Source organism: Tenebrio molitor, chromosome X, assembly GCF_963966145.1.
Source record: "Tenebrio molitor chromosome X, icTenMoli1.1, whole genome shotgun sequence".
NCBI classification, from domain to species: Eukaryota; Metazoa; Arthropoda; class Insecta; order Coleoptera; family Tenebrionidae; genus Tenebrio; species Tenebrio molitor.
The window spans coordinates 10,491,068-10,508,485 of record NC_091055.1 but is presented as its reverse complement, the minus strand read 5'-3'; the positions used below and the strand labels follow the sequence as shown (position 1 = coordinate 10,508,485).

Genomic DNA, 17,418 nt, shown 5'->3' with positions numbered 1-17,418 from the left:
ATATACCATAGTTAATAGTTATACTTATATTTTTCAAAATAAGATACTATACCTATATATAGTGGAAAAAATATACGGTATATGTTTCAAAAAATGTCTGATCAAGTAGGTCATGAAAAATCATTAAAAACGTATGGCTCAGCTTGTCAAATAATAATTGAACTGTCAGAAACGTCATTAATTAATCAATCCTCAACAAAAGATATTCATGATTGAATCCTATTTTTGCAATGGTCACACAGTTCACACATTTCGAAAAAGTGGGAGTGTTCAGCGGAAGCCTGGAAGTGGTTGACCTAAGGTTCGTACTGAGGAACATATTAAGACTGTCCAACGTCAAATGGAAGACGAACCCCAATTATCTCTCAGGCAACTGTCGCAGCAGACTGAGCTATCAGTATCAACTTGTCAAAGAATTGTTCGAAAGGATCTTGAATATTCTTGATGTTTTCATCAATCAACTCCACGATGATGAATTGGCTCAGGGGTATTTTCAACAAGACGAGGCTACAGCACGGGAGACACTTCGTTATTTGTAGCAATTTTTTGACGATAGGTTGTTGATCAATCGAGATCTCTGGCCTGCACTTACGCTGTTTGATTTCTACCTGTTTCCTAATTTAAAAAGCACCATTTTCAAGGAACTTGCCCACACAATTGATGATTTGAAAAGCAGAATTAAAGAAGAATGCGAGGCGAGTAACCCCTTAGTCACTGGTGCGTGTTTTTGAGAACATAAAGAGGCGTATTTCAATGTGCATTGTGCATCGAAGATTTTCAACACTTGCTCTAAAGTAATTTAAAACACTTTACTGTTAATTGTTGTTTATTTATTTATTGTTATTACATACATTACTTGTTTACACATATTGATGAGCGGATTTATTTGTTTTTGTTGATTTGGGTACATAACCTAACTTTAATCTGTTACGTATACGTATTAAGACCAACGACGGATCCGTCCCCGGCGGCAGCATTAAATCTTGGTGCCAACGCCAATTTTCGTAGAATCGTAGGAAAAGAACCTTTCTGAAGATTTTCCTGAAATTGTCGTTTTATGACAGTTCGTTCAAAACAATTAATCACATTTACACCTGAGTTATTCAAGTTTTAATACTTTTGTTTTTCATAGCCTACTTGACCAGAAATGTTTTGAAACATACGGTAGAAGAAGAAGGCGATGAACACAAGGATAAGTTCATTTCAAATGATTATAAATATTTATATGTAATAAGTATAACATAATTATATGTATTTCCTATCAGCTTATTTGAGTTTTTATGAGTTTATTTATAAAATGAACGTTGCTCGGCAGCGTTTTATTTTATAAATATCAAAAAAGAATGTTTCACTGTTGTGGATTTATTGTGTAAAGAATGTGAGTATGACAGAGACGTGAAATGTTTCTGTGACAAAGAGGATCAGTGCGGTGTGGCAGGGTAATCGAGGTTCGCACTTATCAGTCCTAAGAGATTATGTTGCTACGTTAGATTTTTCATCATAACTTAGTCATTATTCCTCTAAAATTGTACTAAGAAGTACCGTCGTAATTAGAAAGTATCGGTATTCAGTTTTTAAAAAATACATTGTTTCAATAATCAATTTGAGGCTTAGCTTGCTAGCAATGGAGCGAGAAAGGTCAAAGCACGTTAAAATGGAAAATTGTTGACGAGCGAAGTTACAGGCCCTTGAAGTTTATGTTCTCATGAGGCACATTGCTTTTTTGAAAACAATTAATTTTAGTACAGCCAAACGGCTACAGTGAATATTTTTGATTTTTTACCAAAAGAAATATTTGAACTCTGCTATCTGATACACTACTTAACTCGAAAATTTTGGATAACCCCCTTTGATACAGGAGAGTTTGCCTATACGTAGCTATTGATTTACCATGCTTGTCAGCTTTTAGCTGTAAATGCCTACAGGATGAACATTTTGAGCTTCTGAACTCGCTACTGTACATTATTTTATTTAATATATGTATTTTCAATTTAAATTTTAAATTTAAATTTTAAATTTTTCACCAGAAAATATTGTTAGATACATATATTGTTATTTTTTTGCAATTTCAATCAATCAATCAAATGAATATCGCTAGGTTAAATATTTCAAAAAATGTCATTACTAGCTCCTTATCTGTTATGTACTGTATCGCTTATTCAAATTATTTCTTATTTCAAAACGTGTTGTTGTCACGTAATTGAAATAAAATTTCTTCTGTAACACGACTTCTTACTTAAATATTTCACCTGAACCTATCCGTAACCCCTTCAATTTATTTTTCACAAAATCGATCATAACTTTCAATGTTCTGTATTAAACTCGTGACAAACTAAACCATGATTTGTTCTTCCGAACGTTTAACGCATGGTACATTTCCCAATTCTGTGAATTTATGTGATCCATAACTGCGGAGTAGGCAGCGAGGCGTTTCGCAACACCACAAGGATTTGGATTTGGCCCTCATATATTAACAAACACAATATGTACTAGTCGGCGATGATGATTCAAAAATTTATAATCACATATCACTTGCAAATGCAGACTTAAATAAGTTAGTGTGGTACGTGACAATTATTTAGTATTCTTGGAACATTTCCAATTTTTATTCCAGAGCGGTAGCCTGAAGTAACAATGAAGTTATCGTTTTTCGCATTTTTATGTCAAGAGTTCGCAACAGCTAAGGTGAATTAATATAAAATTGTTCGAAGAACTGTTTGAAAACTTCATATTTACAACTCCAGCGGTAAACTTTTGTAGTATTTCTTAATTGCGAAACTTTTCCATTATCAACATAAATGCAAAAATTTTTCTGTTTTTTGCGGCAGCCAGAACAATGTGATAAAAAATTAATTTGCAGTTATTAAAGTCTATAATTTTCTATTTAAAACTCATCTTGGAAATTTGCTTTTGAACAGTTTTTTCTTCTATAGAAAACTTCGTAAAATGCTACACTTTGTTTTAGTTATTTAAATATGATAATTTCATTCTGATGTAAAGTAAAGTTGCGGACTTTCGTAGTATAACAAATCCATTAAAATTAATCAGTGTAAATATGCAGATTATGTAAATCAAGCAAAAGTTACTGTAAATAGATTTTTTTTACTTTTGATGCATCAGAAATTCTTCGATTTCTATAATAGGAGCTTGTTTCTGGGATAAGTAGAATGATTCATTTCATGCTTCGGATAAATCCATCAAAATCGCGATCTGTCCACGTGCTCTACCATTTTTCATTTTCTAATGTGCACTCACCTCCCACTTTTGCGCCATCAGGTGCTTTGTTTTTATTTAATCAGAAAATCGATTTTGTATCACTTTTGCATAATGACCCTCGCTATCGTACAAATCTACCCCGAGATTATCCCGGTCGGTAAAAGTTAAAAATATGAGTGAAATTCCCAAATTCATATTTTATGTAAGCCTCAAAAAGAAAACCATCAATTTAAAATAAATTATATTTGGACATCTCCTAATAAAGGCGTAAAAGGGGAAGTTGAAGTTAAATTTGTTTGGGAACTGACTGAAAACTGTTCTGAAACAAATTTAACCGCGCCATAGTTGACATGTTCATGCAAAGGTACGCTCGATATGCGACCCATTTTTCCCAAATATTTTTTTTTAGTTTGTCTTTAACCTCTGCGGTGGAGATTTCGAATTATTTGAATTCCTACCGACTAAAGTTACTTTATGCCGCTGCACACACGACTCATTCGTCTCCTCACACTCTATTCCCGTTTTAAAACATTTTCAAACATTTCAGCTATTTCGTTCATTTTAACCAAAACTTGTTTGTTCGCAGCTTTTGTTTAATTGATCTTGAAATCTTGCAAGAAAAGTGGAATTTGCAAACAATCCATTTCATCTTCATCCTCAGGTATTAGACACAACGCACAAGAAAATACACCAAGGCCGGTGCAAATATTTCTCTTGAATTAAGAAAAGATTCAAACAAATTGTTAACTCGAGGCACACCTAAAAGTAATTATTTTTCTGGATTGACGTGCCATAAATTTATTTTAAACAACCGTTCTTGATTTATTCATTATTATGTAAACAACAAAACTAGTTTTTTAAATTTATTATACAGATGAAGTGTCCACTCAGATCAACTTCTACCATACAAAATAATGTAAACAATACGTTTTGAAATTAACTTTTTTTTTTAAATTCGTAGGCAGCAGAATATTTAAACTGGAAGTTTCATTTTTTTGTGTGGAAAATCCGTTTGTAACAAAGCCAAGTACATTTATAAAATAAAGCTTTTCAAGTTTTGTGTTTTTCATTTCGGTGAAAATATGACGATTTCTGTCTACAATCAGTCCAAAGGAGATATAAAATTTTGCATTTGAAAGGGCGAATATGTACCTACTACTTTAACTGTGATTTTAAAATTGTTCCCCAATAATTATTTATCAATTGGTAATTTTCCATTACAATAATATCGAGTGTTCAATTGAAAACTTTATCAAGTGGCCTCTGAATTTTTCACAACATTGTGTCTTAGAAGATCAATGACAAATGTTAGGTTAGGGCCACATTAACAAGTGACATTTTTTACTAAATTTATTTTATACCTACTGTGAGTGCCAGGTTTACAATTAGAGCAGGACATGTCTCTGGCTACATGTTTGGTAACGTTGAATACAAAATTTCTTAATTTGACGAAAGTCGCAGCGATGCGTAATCTGTAAAATTTTAGGTTAGATGTGTTTTTCATGTTGAAAGCATTAATTGCACATCAAGACATTATTGTCTACATTATCGACACGTCAATTGCAAAGATGCAAAGATTCTTGGATAATCTGCTGGCTTCAATTCCTGCATTGCACGGTAGAGATAAAGACGTTAATTCTTATATAGGGTTATGATAAAGTAACGTACAAAATTCAGATATCGTACAGTATTAATTTTTGAAAAAAAAAAATGCAAAAACACGTCAAACAGTTTTTAGAGTAAATTCTTGCTTTAAAGTATTGTTTAATTTATTTATTAGTTATTATTAAAATCAGGTTTATTTCGTTTTTTTATTAATTTGCTTATTTTTTTATGTAATCCCTACTTAAACTAGATTTTTATAATCCAGAAAAATAAGCTCTATCAAATCATCTAATCGGAATCGTAGCTTCCCATTTGGAAAAAATATTAATGACGTCATAACTTTAACCCAATTTTTTTTCTATATTCATTAAAAGATGCAGAATTTAAAAAACTGTTTAACGTGTTTTTGCATTTTTTTCAAAAATTAATATGTACTATGCGTTTTATGAATTTTGTGCTTTACTTTATCATAAGCATGTATAAAATTGTATGCGTTGCTCCAACAGAGATTAATTTGCTGACTCAATCACTCAATTGTCGGATAGATGTTTTGGTGCATTAATTAAATTGAAATTAAATTTAAAAAAATTAAAGACATCTGTCAAAGAAGACTGAAAACATCATCGCTGTATCTTCTTTCATCAAAAAGTCATAGCCAACTTGAAAAACTTTTCATTCAACACCCGTTATATTTTTAACTATGCGTAGGCTCTATAGGGCTTTAATCTGACTCTGAAGGCCCGAATAATAAAACTATAATATTCACCAAAGGCAAGGAACGGCATTGTGTAGTTGTATTTCCCGAAGTATTACGATTAAATCTGAATTTAGTAAGAACGCTCCCTGTGAATGAGGGATTGAATATTCGTTCGGAGTTTCTACCTGATTTGACAAGAATTATGAAAAAGACAAAAATGAGCCTTATGGTAAAATATATTTAAGGTAAAATTACCTTTATCTGGTGTTCCTTCGATGAATAATTGAACATTATCGGTTTATTAGTCTGGCCTTTAGAGTCAGTTTAAAGCCCTATATCTAGACTTATTAGAGAGTTTTTGTGACGTGTCTCCATTATTAAAACGTATAGAACATCCAACGTATGTTCCACACGGTAACAGATATTTTTAAATTCATTTGATAATTTTTTTTACTATAAGGTTATTCTGATGAATCTGATGATTTTAAAGAAACCGCGTTTTTGCATACTACAATGTAGTAGTAGTACCTTTTTATATTCGCGTACTCAAGGCGTGTAGTATTTTTCTCTTTTAAATTTCAGAAATAACAACTATTTAATATTCGTTCTTATAATTTTTTAAAAGCAACGAACGTATCCTTGCAATACATTTAGAATTTTTGACGAGAAGATATTAAAGTGGAAATCAAATTCTGTTCCGCTCAGTACAAATTATGTTTTTAAATTCGTCGTCTAGGAAAAAAGGAATAATCCCACTTACCTGTGAGTTGGTGTGGAACTTGAATAGCAGTAATAGGTGAATAGTTGGACAACAAATAATGCATTTCGCTTGAATGAGATTATTCCCAATCCCGGAGGGCAATAATCTGTCGATGAGTATTGTTGGTGGTATCACGGTGAGTCCCACGCGTGATAATCGGTATTATTGAAAAATATATGGTCGGTGATGATTTATACCCTCAAGATTTTATTAATATTGAAAGGGCAATTGTCTCCATGATTAATCGAGGGATGTGGGATAAAACAAAAAGGCATCGTTTTTGAGCATTTATTTAATATGAGAGATTACACAACAACCGGGAGAGTTACGTTTATAGTTACAGTACAATAAAGAGAAATGGGGCATTGCTGTGTAATCGTCGATACTATATACATATATCCATCATAATAGTGATACATACGTTAGGTTATTATTTACATGTAAATCTTAACTACGAATGACGATTTTATCTTCCGGAAAGACCTGGGTATAAAAACTTTATAATGATAACGAATATGGTAGAAAGATATGTCTAAGCTTAGCGGAACAGCGACACATTCACAAAAGGACAACGAAATCTAAGCACATAAATGATAAAAGCCAACTTTGAATATCGGTTAGAGCAGCCGACGGGGCTCGTGTCGGCTGCTATAATTGTAGACACTTAATAATTCTTGTTTGATTTAATTTTCAGGTACGCAATAGCGTTAGACTGTCACCTCCTCGGTGAATCGGCTCTTATCGTCTAGATTTATGACGATAGCGTGCGTCCTGGCGTGGCCGGACTTGAGATATCTGCCGTTTCGGTCAGCCGCGGGACTTTCGCTCCTTTCATCTCTGCTCTTGAGCTCGATAGAGGCGCCTGCACCTTCAGCCGCCGCTTCCTCCACGATCTTGCCGCAACTGTTGTTATCCTTGGGTGCGGAATCGGCGCCGACTTCGGGGTCAGCCGCGAATGACACACTTTGACGTTTAATTTTAACCGGTGCGTCGTCCTCCGTGTTTGTCTCATTACCCGATTTCTCTGGAACTACATCCAGTGTATTATTTAATTTCCCAAGAGGTCTGGATGGATTTTCCGACTGTACATGATCGTGGCTTCTCGCGGCGTCCTGCATCGCGGTTATCTTAGATGCCAAATGCCTATTCCCAATACGCATATTTTTTTCTTTCAGTAATTCCAGTTGGGTGTACAGACGCAAAAACTCTTCTTGGACGTCCTGCTCCGAATATTTCAAATATTCCAAACCACCAACTGAGGAGTTCGTACTCGTATATTGCGAATTCCCTGCACGCGTTTTCCCTAGAAATTTTGAAGTCGGCGTCTTTGACATCATCCCAGAGCTGTCGTCGCCTTGGTCATGGTTCTTAAACACCATATATGCCTACAAAAACACAACAAATCAAACACCCAACAACCTACAACTTTAATACGCACACATCTAAAGCTTCTCTCTTTCAAACACGATCAGCTAAATTATATTCATTCCCAAACTCAAACATTTCCATTCAAAAATTCACTCCTCTCTTCCCAAAGCACCAAACACTCCAATTTACATCGTTTTATAAATTGACAACATTTTAAAATAAACGGCCAATAAAACATTCTCTTTAAAAACTCAAAAACAACCAATCAACTCAGTTAAAGTTGCTCAAAGTAGATTATGATGTTTCTTCGCGTGATCTTTCACATCTCGCGCTGACGTCTCAAACACGTGATTCAGGAATTCCTAGTTCCAAGTAGAAACTAAAGAAACATTTAATTGTCTACAGACGGCAAGAATGAAAAGAAATTGCTGATAGAGTCGGTGTTCGATAAATGGTAAGTACGGCTGGCCGCACCGTTGTATTGTTGGTTGCCTAGTCACGACAAATAAAAACTGGTCGATTAAATTCGTCATGAATTAAAAATGTGAGGGCTTTCTGTCGGAGTGTGAAATTTGGTTGTCGGTTTTGGTGTAGTAATCGGATAACAAAGTTGCAAAATTAAGTTGACACAAAATCCTCCTTTGGCGCAATTAAATAAGTGTGTATAAAAGCACATTGGTCACAATTCACGTCACGCTAGATAACCGGCGACATAAAAGGTTAAATACAGAAATGCCGTAAAAAGTTGAGGTAATATAACAGAATTGTGGATCGCGGGAGAAAGGTAAAACCTAAATATGACACATGCGTGATATTAAGTGTAATACGGTGTGATAAGAATGAGTTAATTCAGTTGAAAGGCGAGAGACGCGGGGTAGAATTTCTGTGTGAAGAATTGTCGGATGGAAGTTTTCGGAAAACAAATTTATTTCGAATTAATCGCTGATTGTAGAGAGAAGAGGTGACGTGTAATATATTTCTCACATAATCCACAATTTCTTTCATTTTGTATGTGATTTCTTCAGGCAGAAGGAACACGTGAAGTAGACTGACAACAGCCAAGCTAGAGATAGGCCGCGAGTAATTTATTACTTCGTCTGCTCCACTTCCGATCGCACAATACGTCTCTAATGAGAATCTCACTTTCCACTATAAAATATAGCAATGATTTCAAGCAAATATAAAAACGTGATTGAATAATTGAATATGGGAGAAATCCAATTTCGACATGAAAATCATTTTAATAGACGACTACTTCGGTTCCTTTTATTTCTTTCGTGCCGACTCTTCAGACGAGGGGAATAACAAAGCGCGACGCATGTTTTGTCTCTCCATTATTTGTGTCAAATGTTTAAAAAGTTCCCGTCAAAGAAACAAAATTAATAAAAGGAGTTTGATGCCACCGCAAGTGACTATCTGTGACGTTCACCACAAAGAAAATTTTTTAATCGAGGAGCATCTGCCTCCGACTTCAAATAAAAATAATACTTTTGTTGCTTCAAATAAAAAAACTTAATTTATTGTGTGAAATTCGTTTCAACTTTCTCGTACAAAGAAAAGTAACAAATGTTTATGACTTTACGAGAGAGGTATTGGCTCTTCCACATAAAAAGCATTTTTTTATAAAAAAAAATACTTCGGGCCATTGGATAACAAGAATGATTGCTAATTTCCAATGAAGGCAATTACATATTATGTTTTTAATAACTGAATCCATAAAGAACAAAAGATTTTTCCTTTTAATTTGTTCCAGATTTTATTTTTTTACGTTTTGAAACAAAAGAGCGACACCCTCTGTTAAATTTTAATGGATAATAAAAAAAAAGCTTTTTTTATTTAAAACAAAAGATATTAAATGTCACTTGCCAGTCGTACCTTTTCGGGCAACGTTCGATATCATTTGTGAGTTAAGTTGTAAAAATATTTTCGTTTAGATCTGACAAGTTCAAAGCGTCCAAAAGATTTTGTACAAAATTTTTCCAGATTATTAATGACAACGTCGCATTTAGGTAAAGCGATCACCTTGTTTAGAATAATTCATTTTCGACATATTAGAGAAGTTTCTTTGGAGTTGTTTGAGTTTCCTGAAAAGGCGAACTGATTAATCAACTTTAAATGTATTGTAGATTTCAAAGCCCTAGTTCACCAAAGAAATCCTTTGCAGTATGAGAACCGAGAAACTTTTTGACTCAGTTCAGATTTCCAATACATCAAAACTTTCACTAGTTTGATTGGAGTGCTTATAGACAACTATTCTTTGCAGGACCAGTGTAGCGCGCCTCTGATCGGTTGTTACTTATTTTCTGGCTCGAGACGCCAGATTAAATCCTTTTAAATATTTCTCGTCTGCATTGATCGTCACGTTTACACGACTTTTCTGCTACAGGCGAACTCATAAAATAATACTTTTTTTTTTTCGTAATTAATTAACGCGCCGGGAACACCGTACAAAATGAAATGCATTTTAATGCAACGTAAGAACCTAACGCGCAAAACATCCTTTTCATGATTAATGGTATCTCGTGGAGCATATTCATTAGCATTTTCCTCGCGGGATCCACGAGAGGATTTTTCGACACGAAACAGTGTTATCGGAAAATTGGGAATATTCGAAGCGAACCTTTTAATATCCTGTTGTGCGGTTTTATAAAGTTAGGTAATATGTCGTACTATACCTTGCTTCCGAATATGAGGCACAGAAGTAACGTTACGGTAAGCTGCGTGTGACAGAAGAAAATAATGTAGAGCAGGTCTGGGTTAGCAGGCTTTTGCAGGAACAACCTAAACAAACAGTAACAATACCGTCATTTGAATTTTAATAATACGGTAGAAAGTGTCAAATCGTGAAGGCGTTTTGCATGTCTTAACGTAGAAATTTATTCTAAACAATGTAGATAATTAAGTTGTTTGTTACCCTATTTCGAGACGTTTAACAAAGAAATTCTATAATTAGACCGAGCCTGGTGGATTGTGATAATCACTTTGTGTACGAGACAAAAACGTGCATGTACAATTGGATATTTGCATTTTATATTGAAAATCCCAACCAGACTCAACTTTTGCCGACTTTACTTTGCAGATCAGTGAATTTATATGGAGATAAGATTGTAAAGTGATCCCCAGGACAGCATGTCTAAACCGGTACGACAGGACATCCAGAGGGATCCGTAAAGTGCGGTAAACTTTCCGAATTTAAAATGAACTAATGGACTAACTCCCTAACAACTTCAAATATAAAATTGGTTCTTCCCAGAACAAATAATAATTTAATAACGACATAATACTCGGGGTGTCGAATCTGAACGTAAAAATGACTCGCGCAAATGAATTTCTTTCGTGAATACCGTCACATCCCGAGTTAATTTATTATTTGTTAAAAAGAAACTTTATGAATTTTAATGTCTTCTTTAAATTCATTAAGTGTGCAGTATTTCGCTTCGCCCTAATAGACATAAAGATTGCACTTGGCGAGCTTTAAGAGACCTGAGAAAAGCTTAATTAAAGCGGTGGCGAATGCCCAACAGGCGTGCATCACATAAATCACCGGAGTGAGGTGAATACTCCACGCTCCGATTTGGTATTATTTTATAGATTATGTAGTCGTTGAAGGAAGGTTAGAAAAAATTGAACCGAGTTGATACTTACATTGATATATTCAGAAATACGGAGAGGAGGAATTCATTATAAATGGCCATGGAAATGAAGCGACTTTCATTAAACTCGGATGGTGCCTTGCGTACAACGATGCAGAGCCGTATTCCCCAGACCAGAAACATAACTTCCACTGAAAGCAGAAAAAGCCGAAATGTGAGTGGGTAATCAGGGTGTCCTTTACCAGTTCACAGTCAGGTAATTAGAAGTTAACAGTTTTGGAATTAGCCGGTCTAAGAATGTCGTCCCGGTGGAAGTTGGGGATTCGAGATTAGTTTTATCATGCAGACAGGTTGCAGTTTAGGGGTTGACTAATAGGGGAGTAGGGAAGCTTACATGTCGTGAACGAGTGGTCCCACCAGTCCGTGCGGCACAAGTAGGCCTTGAGATCATCAGCGGTGCGTCCGACGATGACAACGGGAGGAGCAACAAGGGTACGAATGGCCAAGAAGACCGTAAAAATGGCCACTATAATACCAAGCCGCTTTAGCAAGTTCATGTCCGTAATCTTGACTGCCTTAGCTGAGCGAACGCGGAAGATGACGGAAATTCTGCAAGATAAGAAAGAAGAGCCGGGCTCACCACAACGCAACAGACTTCTGTTAATATACATAAATTAATGACTCATTTAAATGCATTTACTTCCAGGTCGAGTCTTCTCACTCGACCGGATCCACCAGAAATATCATTTGACATTTACGAGATATACTTTTGCCAAGACAGGTTTCCCATTTTCTCCTGGTTGACATCTTTTTGTTTTTAATTAATTATAAGTTTGGAAGTTGGGAGTCGCGTCCCGACTTCAACCTGCTCTCGTTATTTTTTCTCACCTCCAAGTCTTCAGCATCAGAGCTCCGTACGTCAAAGAAAAGCCTATTTCTCTCAGCCACACGCGAGCTATACAAGTATACATATTGGGACGAGGGTACATCACAATCATCTGAAAAAATGAACAAAGTTCTAAGCCATTACAGAATAAATCAAAGTTATCTTCATCAGAACCACAAAAATATCTTTTACATACCGTGCAATATATAAGGAAAGCTCCCAAAGTTATAAAGCATAGGAGAACAGGGCTGGCGGCACGTACAACCTGAAATAAGACAAACCACAACGTAATATTTATATTTTTTATGCGTTTTAATTTCTTGTTTTGGATACGTGATAACAAACCGGAGGCCGACCCCTGCAATTTATTAAAAAGCTGACAGGACCTTGTTTTGTTCGGTTTCATCATGAATTCATTTCGGAAATGAACGTATAATCTTTCAAAGGCCAATAACAGTTCCATCGATTCAAAATGAAACGTAAATTTGTCCGTTTTTGTTATTGAATTTTATTTTTCACGTTTGCATCGCTCCAACAAAAATTTTACGTCAATTATTATCAAAACGCAAAAACCAGATTCATTTTGGAACGAGAACGAAGCCTAGATTTTTGAAGATTCGAAAAACCAAGAGCAAACAGAACCGGCGAGATCGAAATCAAACTGAGAGCACTTTGAAAGAAGCGCCGTTTAATTTTTTTTGTTCTTGGCAACTTACACAATTGTAAAATATACAGTGAAACTTTTTTATTACGACGATTAAGTCTCCATTGTTACACTTGCGAGCACTTTTAAAGATAACTTAAATTTTCCTTTGAAATAAATTAGTTTTCGCTCTCCGACAATGTAATCTTTGTTCCCTTATAACTCGATAAGGAAGCCGAGCTGGACATAAGTGTTCGAACACGTTTAACTTCAGGGTTTTCAACACTTTGACTCAATTCTACATGTTTACACACCATAAAATACTTCGATAATCTATAACGTATTGCGCTTTAAAGCTGAGTTCATCAGAATACTCGCTAGGGAAAAAGCTCCGACAAAAGCGTTATTCTGCGCACACTTGTGCAGTTTAAATAGAAATCATTAAATAAACTAATTAACTGTTTAATCTAGATCGGCAATATGAGATTTCACTATATTGCATCATCATCACCTTTCAGACCAATCACAGGAACTGCCACGTGGAATTTGCATTTTGTATACACGAGCAAACTCTGACGATTGCAATTGTCGTTTACTTAATTCAGTTTTAGTAATAAAATGTACACAACTAAGAAATTTCTCTCGTCATTGTTTAAGCAACCGTTAAAAGACAACATTTAAATGGGGATTAACAGAACCACATCAGAGCTAAGCTAAGAAAAATAATTGCAACTGTGAAATACAATCTTGTTTTCAGTAAAAACCAAATTTAATTATTTTCACAAAGGAGGAGTTGGATTTCTTGATTCGGAAACTAGACGATAGAGTGAAGGTAACAGGCGGAATATTTTAAGAAGTCTTAAGCATTGAACATTGTCTTAAAACAGCTCCTAAAATAACCAAACTTCACACGAACTCCCCAAATGAAGCTTTAGAAAAAGTTAAACCGAAAACTTTTTCCATACTAATGCAATTCGTGAAATTGTATTTTTTAAAACTTTCAATTAGGTTCCGACCTATTCGTAGTGTGCTTTTTTCGAGTCGTAATAATGTAGAAATTAGAGAAAAATCGTAAATTTAAAAAGTTAAGTTGTTACATTCGTGGCCGCGAATACGAACATGTTGGCCGAGTTAATTTGCAAATGGTATTGTCGTTGCAGGAGTGTCTTAGGGAAATAAGTCGGAGGTCCTCGGGGATCGTCTCGAGAGAACCATCTAAATCCCTTAAGAGATGATATAATAAAATTTCAAGTCGTCAATGGAATGACGAATGTACAACCCAAAATCAATATTTACTGCGGCTTTAATTAATCAAGAGTCTGTATCAAAAATTAATCGATCAAAATTTAATTAATAGCGGAGTATTTACCGTGACTGTTAACTTTTTGTAGTGAAGACAGTAAAAAATTCAGACGGATTTGTTGATTTTGCTGTTAATTGTTGGGTAAAGACTTGTACAGTTGTTTTAAGAGCAAATGTCAATATTGTGACAAAAACCGAGCTTGTCGCTTGGACGGTAACAAAACGTGTTGGTTTAGTTTTTTGTTAAAAATGTGTGTAATGTGCCTTTGGTGTCGTAAACTTGTTGGTCATCAAGACCTTCGGAGAAAATAGAACTGGAGAGAGTCTTGATGATCAAAGTTGTGCCGTAGTTGTGCGGTAGTGATTTCGTTTCAGAGGAGTAGGTATTTTATTTACGTTGAGGTTTATGTTATGCGAAGATCGAATCGTTTATTAATATCGGAAGAAAAAGATAACGGTGGAATATGTTATGCGTATATTTTGGTAAATGTTCTCATTCGATTCGGTGTAGGCAAAATGGCGATGTTAAATCATGTGTGCAAAGAAAAGCCTACTTAATTTTGCAAAGATGACATAGCTGAGTCCGTCGCGTGGAAGGTCAAAGCAAGTCCATTGGAAACTGGAGCTTTCAAAATAATATAAATTGTAGGTAATTTAACAAAGCTTTACTGCCATATCGGAGCGACGCAAACCTTAATATATCAATCTAGAAATATCTCTGGGAAAATAATTTCTTTTGGAGATTTAAAGAGCAGACCAGTTAGTTGAACGGCACAAATCATACTTCATTTGTGGGATCCTTTTATTGCCGAGAGAAACACGTGAGAGGCGTTGATGATGACAAATTGACGTTATTCGACGCTTAAAGAAGATTTATAAGAGTGTTTTTCTCTATTAATTGTCCTGAGCGAATTCAAATCTTTACCTTGACGTTGCCGTACTTCCAGGTAAAAACGACAACAATGGGTAAACAGCAGATGATGACACACGAAAGGACGAGAATGACGGTCCGCATAACCCAGTTGAGAGAAACCACACATGGCCGGTCGTCCTCGCAGGATTCGCATCCTTCAGGACAGGAGAGACATTCGAAAATTCCAAGTCTCGCGTACTGGCTGGTTTCGCCCTGTTGAATAATACAAAGACATTTTAGTGGAAAATAATGTAAAATAAATCTCACAACTAGTGTTCCAAGGATTTACCACGGCATTATTCATAATATTTACATATTTATTATGCATTTCGACCCATATTAATAGGAAGTTGTGCGTTCGAAGATAATACGTGCAGGTTCATAAATAATTGTATAAAAATTTTACGTTTCCTCCCTTAGGGTCAGGTTAACACAATTGGTCGCACTCACTGTCGACTTAATTGCCACATTTGATTCGATATAGAGTACAAAGGATCCAAATAAATCTTCATTTTACTATTTAATCTGCGCTTTAATGAACTCCGCCGTTCATACCAGACAAATGGCAGATGGAAATAAAAATGGCTCAGTTGATACAATAAAACACTTGTACGACGATACAGAGATATTGGTGGAACTTCGCCACTAAATCATCAAAGTATTTTCCCCCTTTAAATCAATAATGCTAATTGGACTTTATCAAAGAAGGTGAGAGTCGAACAATAGTCATATCTTTGGAATAATACGTAATTTAGGAGCGTGCAGTAATTTATTGACCTTTGTCCACACGATCAATACACGCACAACTCCGATACCTCTTCCTAAAACATTGATTTTTTATCTTGTTTACTCTTCCACAACATATCAACTTTCAAGGCGTTCTATTTGTTACAATTTATTTTAAAATATTCCGAATTTATTTAGCAGTTGTTCCGATCATAAGTTTGTTTTTTGGCGATCTGTTCCGATAAGAATAATAATTCTGTGAAGGTTCAAAACTAACTCTGCCGTAAAAATTATGATAAAAAGCTAGGAGTGTTATGAAAAGTTTTGAATATTAATAAACACGTCTACCAGGTCTATGTTTTTTTATTCAAATTATTTACAGCTGACTCAACTTTGTATAATGTTGGAAATATTAATTTTTGTAGTTTTTCCAATTCTCAAGATTTTTGTAGACGGGCCTCATGTTTTCGACAGATCACTGCTGTGGCAATCACATCGCACAATATGAAACTTATTACTGGAAGTAAAAGGCGAATTGTGAGAGCTTTTTTAAAAACAATAAAGAAAACCTTGATATGTTATTTGAATCAAGCACTACTTTGTAACATTGTAATATTTGTAGTTCACGAATTGTTGCATGCATCGAATAAGAACTACAAATGATGACGTCACCACATTTGACACATATACTCGGAGACAATAATAATGACATTTTGATTGACTTTCTATGTCTACAGAGGTCGCTGCAGCAAATTTACCAAAGAGGTATCTAAAACTTTGAGGCCCCCCTAGCGGCTTTACTAGGAATTTTCGATACAAATCCCATTGGGGCATTAATTATGTGTCCATACACTACCAATTTAGCAACATTTGGCTGGTGTTAATTCGTACTGTTTCCTCGTAAGGTTGAAAAACGCTGCTTATAAATATTTTTTTCTATTTTGCACCTATAACACAGTCAGTACAACACTCAAACGGGTTTCGAAAAGGAGCTCTTTTCGATACGTGGTTTCAGGAACATTTACTTAAATTTTTAATGTTGGCAGTGACTCATAGTGAGTTGTTGCTACGTGATCGACACTTTAAATTCAAAACATACAATTGTTCGTCTATTTACCAGCGTTACCAACCCTTATATTTGCAAAATATAATTTTCCTAGCATTATGTTTTGGATTTTTTTTTTTAATTTAAGGGGCAAAATAGAAAAAATATTGTATTATACTTGTTTTATAAGCCACTTTGTCGCACTTGTTTGCTTATAGCACTTGTCGCTGCGCTCCTTGTGCTCTAAAAAACGCGTGCGACAAAATGGTGTCTTATAAAACTCGTATACTAAATAACTATTAATCAACAATCTGTCGATCCTTGTATTTTCGATAAAATGGAGAAATTTAATATAGTTAAGTTAATTTGTATTTAATTAAAAAACATTAAAAATAAAAATTAAAAAAAAATATAAAAAAAACACAAATGCATTGCACACAAATATAAAATTTGTGATGGGTATTAAAGTACTTTCATGTCAACGTATTGATGAGTTAAATTATGATGATGTGATTGATACTGTGTGGTGTCATGTTTGTATCAAAAATGATATCCAGAGTTTGATTTAATTTTTTGTACAGTATTCTAGCGAGCGTTTGAGTTTTTGATGGAATGTGATTGATGTTAGAAAGTGAAACGTGTAAATACGAATATTGAGAGTATC

The 17,418-nt window shown here is 34.8% G+C and overlaps 1 protein-coding gene across 1 annotated transcript in view; it reads right to left on the bottom strand.

Moving 5' to 3' along the window:
- Window positions 1-6,552: 6,552 nt before the first annotated feature.
- The window catches only part of LOC138140244 (metabotropic glycine receptor), a 139,172-nt gene continuing 128,306 nt past the window's right edge, over window positions 6,553-17,418 (bottom strand). The window contains exons 5-11 of the mRNA XM_069061103.1: window positions 14,996-15,196; window positions 12,322-12,390; window positions 12,128-12,237; window positions 11,634-11,848; window positions 11,292-11,430; window positions 10,322-10,427; window positions 6,553-7,663 (exon numbers count right to left, since the gene is read on the bottom strand). Coding sequence (XP_068917204.1) covers window positions 6,986-7,663; window positions 10,322-10,427; window positions 11,292-11,430; window positions 11,634-11,848; window positions 12,128-12,237; window positions 12,322-12,390; window positions 14,996-15,196 — 1,518 coding nt within the window. The 3' untranslated portion in view covers window positions 6,553-6,985. The remainder of the gene's footprint in view (window positions 7,664-10,321; window positions 10,428-11,291; window positions 11,431-11,633; window positions 11,849-12,127; window positions 12,238-12,321; window positions 12,391-14,995; window positions 15,197-17,418) is intronic.